Here is a 7,433-nt window from a genome sequence, read left to right on the forward strand (position 1 = left end):
CCACCATGCCCAGCTAATGTTTTGTATTTTTAGTAGAGACGGGGTTTCATCATGTTGACCAGGATGGTCTCGATCTCTTGACCTCATGATCCACCCGCCTCAGCCTCCCAAAGTGCTGGGATTACAGGCTTGAGCCACCGCGCCCGGCCCAAATATTTGATATTTAATCATACTTGCAGTAACATGGAAACAGTACTATGCAAGATCTGAAGAAATTGGTCTCCTAAGTTCTTGTGGTATGTTGTTGTTGTTGTTGTTGTTGTTTTTGTGTGTGTGTGTGTGTGTGTGTGTGTGTGTGTGTGTAATCCATGTTTTCAATCTAACGCCCATCCTAGAAGGGATTTTCATTGTATTTCAACATGTTAAGAAGTAAAGATTTGGGTTAGTAGATATGTATATGGCTTGTACCAGTGTTTACTTGTTTCCTCCTATCTAGATGTCCTATACTATTGTTGGTAGATCTATTTAGTTGAAATATTAACCATCCATAGTGACAGTTTGTCTTTTGATCCTGTTTGTTTTAACTTGCATTTTAGTATGCAACCGAGGATGGACTTATACACACAAATGACCAGGCCAGGACTCTACCCAAAGAATGGGTTTGTATTTAAGGGCCCCAGCAGTTAGACCATCCTCAGAAAAGAAGGTAAGGCTTTATGATGTACAAGTTAAATTATAAAGGGCCAAACAAATAGACATCAAGATTCTGAAGGCATTTAGCAATCAACTGAGAGAGTCCTTCTTTTCTTTAGTGTAATGTAAAATATCAGATATCCTGGAAGGAATGGAGACTAGAATTAAGTTTGTCATGTAGGTACATATAATCTAAGCAACATTCATGGATGAGAGTTGTATGTTATCGTGAGCCAAGGGAAAACTTTTCCCTTTGGAAATTCATTTACTATATCTCATGTGGAGTATGAGTTGGATATTTTTTTTTTAATTGAGGTAAAAATTATATAACCATTTAAAACTCATTTACAACTCAGTGGTTTTTAGTATATTCACAAAATTATGCGACTACTACCTCAATTTAGTTCTAAAACATTTTTGTCATTCCGTTTTCTCTCCCAATAGCTCCTGACAACTAATATGCTTTCTGTCTCTATGAATTTGGCTATTCTGGATATTTCATATAAATGGAATCATACATGTGACTTTTTCTGTGTTTGTCCTTTTTTTTTTCTTTTTTGTTTTTTTCTGGTCCATTTTTGAGCTCATGTCCTTTTTTTTTTTTTAAGGTTTATCCTTGTAGCACATTTAATGCTTCATTTGTTTTTATGACTGAATAATACTTCACTGTATAGATGTGCCACATTTTATTTATCCACTGATGGACATTTTAATCAGTTCCACTTTCTGGCTATTGTGAATGGTGCTGATGTGGGCATTCATGTATAATTATATGAGTATCGGTTTTCAGTTCTCTTTGGTGTATACTCAGGAGTAGAATCACTGAGTCATGTACTGATTCTTTTGGATTGGGTACATTCTTTCCTGTTTCCTATTTTTTTTTTAAACTGTTGTAAAATATACACCACAAAACTTAACAATTTTACAGTGTCTGTTGAGTAGCATTAAGTGTATATTCACATTGTCATGCAACCAGGTACTGCCATGCAGCTCCAGAACTAACGTTTTCTCAGGCTAACACTCCATATACATGAAACAAGAATTCTCTATTCCTCCTCCTCCACAGCCTATGGTAACCACCATTCTACTCTGTCTCTATGAATGTGACTATTCTAGGTCACGTTCCTAAACGGACTCATTCTCCTTCAGTAACTGGTTTATTTCACTTAGCTTGTGTTTAAGTAGATTTGGGCATACATTTAAATGTGCTTTAATCCAAAATAAGCAGAAGGTTTTTGTTGCATATCTTTTTCCTTTTCTAGAACTAAATGTAGAGGAAAGGAATCTTGTTAAGTTTCTTTTAAAATAGTCTTCTAGATTGGTGTTTTGAATCCAGTTTCTACCCAGCCCCATCAATCCACAGTCTTCTCTTTTCTTTTTTTTGAGACAGTCTCGCTCTATTGCCCAGGCTGGAGTACAGTGGCGTGATCTTGGCTCACTGCAGCCTCCACCTCCCGGGTTCAAGCGATTCTCCTGCCTCAGCCTCCCAAGTAGCTGGGACTACAGGTGCATGCCACCATGCCTGGCTAATTTTTTGTATTTTTAGTAGAGACCAGGTTTCACCATGTTAGCTAGAACGGTCTTGATTTCCTGACCCCACTTCGCCTCCCAAAGTGCTGGGATCATAGGCATGAGCCAACGCGCCTGGCCCACAATCTTTTCTTAAAGGATACTGACATTCTTTGCCCCTGCTCAGGAGATGCAGGGATATGTTCAGGAGTTAATATTCCCTTTTTCATCATTTTTTATTGTTGAGTTTGCTGAAGTTGGCTTGCTGTCATGTCATCTTCCAATTTTGTTAACACTTTCATGGCTGAGGACCCTGTTGGCTTTAACTATGTTGATTCTAAATTGTAAATGAGGTTGCCAATACTCTGTCATCATTGAGAAATAAGAATTTGTATCTTAGTCTTTTGCTCTTAAGTGTAGAAACCCCAGTTCTAAGTTGGAAGTGAAGATTTTTTTAGATCTGTCTTTTTCAGTGATGTTTCAGGATATCATGGTCCTACCAAGGAGTGTCACATATGGATGGTTTGCGGTGGTAATGGGTGCTCTCTAGTCTTTGTCCCTGTGCTCAGAACACATTATTCCAGCCTGTTGATATCCTTTTGGGTCCATATTTTCTTTCCACGTGTTCATTATTCAATACAATGTTGTCTGTGAATTTGATTAACACATACTCTATATTTTTAAATGAGTATATTAGATTAGAAATGGAAGCTTTTGACATTACACCAGAAATGTCCTAAACTGACTGTGAACCATTACTCAGGACCTCTAGTTTTCTACCCTATGTTTATATATTTGGGGTCATGACAGAATAACAGATCAGGTGCTGTGTTCAAATCCAGATGTCTGCATCTTCTCATCATAATAAAGTCAGGTTAATGTGCCTTTATATTACAAATTTTTAAAAAATGCAGATCTGGCTGATAGCAGTGGGTCATGCCTGGAATCTCCCAGCACCTTGGGAGACCGACGTGGGCAGATCATTGAACCCTAAAAATTTGAGACCAGCCTGGGCATATGGCGAAACCCTGTAACTACAAAAAATACAAAAATTACCTAGGTGTGGTGACATTTACCTGTAGCCCCAGCTACTCAGGAGGCCGAGGTAGAGGGATCAGTTGAGCCCAGGAGCTCAAGGCTGCAGTGAGCCATGATTGCACCACCGCACTCCAGCCTGGGTGACAAAGAGCAAGACCCTATCTCAAAACAAAAACAAAAAGCATAGATCACTGTGTGAGATGCTTGGCATAATTTATCTCATTTAATTATCTTACCAACTCTAGGAGATAGGATTATAAAAGTATTGGGTGCTCATTGCAAAGAATTTGGAACAGAGAGACAGGTATAAAAAAGTCACTAATAATTCTACCATCCAGAAGCAAGCATAATAAATATTTCCTTTCATTCTCTTTGTTGTATACCTCATGCAGTTTTGGACCTTGTTTCTTTCCCCTTAACCTTTTATTGTTATATATATATATTTTTTTTTCACTGCCTCCTTATCAATATCAAATTCATCATCATAATCGAGTGGCTCATGCCCTTATAAGTACTTATATCCACAGTTTCATTTGAGACCCATCATAACTCTCCAAGGAGGCATCAGGGTGCAGGTACCCATGGGCCCATTTGACAGATAAGGAAATGAAACCCAGCAAGGTTAGGCAACTTGCACAAGTTATACAGCTAATGATCAAGCTGACAAAAAGATTCAGGCCTTCTGCCTTCACTCTGATTACTCTTTTCTGTTAACCAAACAGTAGCATGGCAGAGTGCTTCCAGTAGGCTGCATGGTAACCCCCAAGATACGTCTGTATCCTCTGATCCCTAGAACCTGTGACTCTTACCTTCTATGGAAAAAGCTGTAAGGAGATCCTTGATAGGAAAAGTAGATCATGAATTATCTGGGTGGTCCCTAGATACAATTACTTGTATTCCTATAAGAAAGAGGCAGTGGCTCATGCCTGTAATCCCAGCGCTTTGAGAGGCTGAGGCGAGTGGATCATGAGGTCAGGAGTTTGAGACTAGCCTGGCCAACATGGTGAAACCCCATCTCTACTAAAAATACAAAAATTAACTGGGTGTGTTGGTGGGCACCTGTAATCCCAGCTACTCGGGAGGCTGAGGCAGGAGATTCGCTCGAACCCAGGAGGCAGAGGTTACAGTGAGCCGAGATTGTACCATTGCACTCCATCAAGGCAGCAATGTGACCAGGGAGGTAGAAATGAGAGAGCTGTTTACTCAGCCCAAGACTGTTCCCAGCTACCAGCAGCTGGAAAAGGCAAGGACCTGACTGCTCCCTGGAGCCACCAGAGAATGGGCAGCCCCGCCAACACTTTGATTTCTCACTTCTGGCCTCCAGAATTGTTAGAAAATGAATACTTCTTATTTTATGCCACACCCGATTTATGGTAACAGCAGTCATGGGAAACTAACAGTATTTTTAAAAATATGTCAAGAGAGTGATCTCATGGCTGGCTATAGGATCAGGTAAAGATAACTAACACCCACACTATTCCATCTTCTCTTGCCTTGTGCTGTCAGCCCAGCAGACTCACATTTACTATCCCTCTGAATCACTACTAGTAGTAGTTATATTTGTGGGTAAGAACAGCTGTGTTGTTGGTTTCAATGAGAAAAAGACTATCAAACTCTAATTAAAGAATCTGAGGCCAGGCACAGTGGCTCATGCCTGTAATACCAGCACTTTAGGAGGCTGAAGCAGGTGGATTGCCTGAGGGCAGGAGTTCAGGACCAGCTTGGTCAACATGGTGAAACCCCATCTCTACTAAAAAATAACAAAAATTAGCCTGGTGTGGTGGGCACCTGTGATCCCAGCGACTCAGGAAGCTAAGATGGGAGAATTGTTTAAACCTGAGAAGCGGAGGTTGCAGTGAGCCGAGGTTGCACCATTGCGCTCCAGGGCAACAAGAGCAAAACTCGGTCTCAAAAAAATAAAGAACCTTGAGTTACGGGTTTTATTTTATCTTACACATAAGGGAGAACATGCTTCTCTGGCCTAACAAGGAAAAATCATAAATGTCTTTTCCGAAAACATGTCAAAGCTACTAGAAAAGAATAAAATACTACAACTAGTCAGGATTTTTTTTGTTGTTGTTTTTTGTTGGTCTATTTTGAGTCACAGGGGTATCACTGTGTTGCCCAAGCTGATCTTGAATTCCTGGACTCAGGTGATCCTTTCATCTCAGCCTCCCCAGTAGCTGAGATTCCAGGTGCTCTCCACCATGCCTGACTGCAGAATTGCAGGGTTTTTAAGAGATTATAGGTTCATTCTGTAGCATATAGCACCAGTGATGAAATCCAGATTATCTTTAAAGACTTCTTTGTATGTGATACTTTAATGGCAGTGTATGACAAAAACATATTTTAACACAGATCTTATTTAAAAGGGAAGGCAGATTTGTAAATGTCTGCAGTTGTAATTCTCAACTATCTTTAAGTGTTTTCTGTAGCTTAATGGAAAGAGGAAGCATTTTCTCTATATCCTTCTAAGGTTTTTTTTGTTTTTTGTTTTTGTTTGTTTGTTTTTTGCTAGCAGTTAGGAGTCTGCAATTTCATTGTTATACATTAAAACTCCATTGGATACCACTGGGATTAAAAAGCAGTGCGAGAAGTCTAAATATTTAACTTTTCCCGGCATTTCTACATTTTATCAGAATATTAAGGTTTAATTTTCAGCATCTGCAAAGATGCTATTTCCTGGTATAAATGTGCTAGGAATGAAGAAGGTGGTACTCATTGACTCTAATAACTGACAGTCGCAGGGTTGACTGATATAGCAGGATTCAAGGGTTTGCTCATCCAGGCTCTCTCCATGAGATACTCCTAGCAACACTGGCCTTTCAACTGGCCTGATTTATATCCATTGCTGAAACCACAGTGGACTGGGATATGCAGGACTCTAACTGGCCATGCCTGGGCCACTTGTTTGGCTTAGTGGTAAAACTGCCTCTTAGGGGCTTGAGATTGGGTGATAGGCAGTTGTTTTAAATTCAGGTGTTACTGCCAAAAGAAGGGTAAAGTAGATATTGATCAATAGTGTTGGGTCATTGATTTTCTTATCTGCATTTAGCATCAAAGGAGAAGCCTTTCAGTGTGTGGTGTTTTAAGCTGAGTGCCAAATTGTGGTCACTTTGGAAACCACATTTAAAAGATGCATCCTAACCAGTATGTCTGTGTTTTTTATATACCTGATTTTAAATCTGTACCATTTGTAGACTCTGTTATTAAAGCAAACTTAATATTGAAATAATTTAATGTCCTTCTGGGACTGATTTTTTGGTTATTTTAGTTTTTTCTTTTGTTTTTGCTAGCAGTTAGATGTCTTCAGTTTCACTGTTAAGCAGTAAAACTCCATTAGACATTTCATACTAGCCATATGAAATAAGACTGAAGTCTAAAACATCCTGTTTATTTGCATGTCAAAGTATGCATAATGGTGTGTATGGTGGCTCACACATGTAATCCCAGCACTTTAGAATGGAATGCCAGGCAAGAGGATCTCTTGAGGCTGAGATCATGACTAGCTTGGACAACATAGGGAGACCCCATATCTTTAAAAATAATAATAATAATTTACCCTAGGGCCAGGTACTGTCCGCAGCACCTATAATCTCAGCACTTTGAGAGGTCAAGGCAGGAGGATTGCTCAAGGCTTGGAGTTTGAGAACAGCCTGGTCAAGATGGTGTGAATCTGTCTTTGCAAACAATTTGAAAATTAGCTGTGTATACTGGTATGCCTGTGGGCTCAGTTGTTCAGGAGGCTGAGGTGGAGGATACCTGGAGCCCAGGAATTTGAGGCAGCATCGAGCTCTGATCACACCACTGCACTCCAGCCTGGGCCACAACGTGATACCTCAGATCTTAAAAAAAAAAAAAACTGCAGTGAACTGTGATTGTACCACATCACTCCATACCCCATTGTGGGTGATGGAGCTAGATCCTGTTTCAAAAAATATATATATAATGCCTACAAAGAGTTTCATGTTAAGGTGGCGTGGTATATAAGTAAAATAGCATAGTGGAACCAATCAGTATTAGTTCAAATCCTGCATCTGCCTATTACTAACTTAATCATTCTGCTTCCGTTTTTCCTTCTCTAAAATGGGAACAAAAAGCTAATATAAAAGGTTGTATGTGTATATGTGGGGATGAAATAAATTGATATATGACACATATAAAGGTGCTAATCATCAATTAGTCACGGACACAAAGAGCCCATGTTTGCTGTTACGTCATGCCTTACTGCCTTTTTTTTTTTTTTTTTTTTT

At 39.5% G+C, this 7,433-nt stretch overlaps 1 protein-coding gene across 7 annotated transcripts in view; it reads left to right on the forward strand.

Moving 5' to 3' along the window:
- The window catches only part of ESRP1 (epithelial splicing regulatory protein 1), a 66,751-nt gene that overhangs the window by 56,712 nt on the left and 2,606 nt on the right, over positions 1-7,433 (forward strand). For 3 of the 7 annotated variants that reach the window (XM_017538127.2, XM_017538124.2, XM_017538123.2), the window contains one exon: positions 537-646. The exons of the other annotated variants lie outside the window; for them this stretch is intronic. In XM_017538127.2, coding sequence (XP_017393616.1) covers positions 537-627 — 91 coding nt within the window. In that variant the 3' untranslated portion in view covers positions 628-646. The remainder of the gene's footprint in view (positions 1-536; positions 647-7,433) is intronic. 7 annotated transcript variants of the gene reach the window in all.

This window comes from Cebus imitator, unplaced genomic scaffold, assembly GCF_001604975.1.
Source record: "Cebus imitator isolate Cc_AM_T3 unplaced genomic scaffold, Cebus_imitator-1.0 Scaffold109, whole genome shotgun sequence".
NCBI classification, from domain to species: domain Eukaryota; kingdom Metazoa; phylum Chordata; class Mammalia; order Primates; family Cebidae; genus Cebus; species Cebus imitator.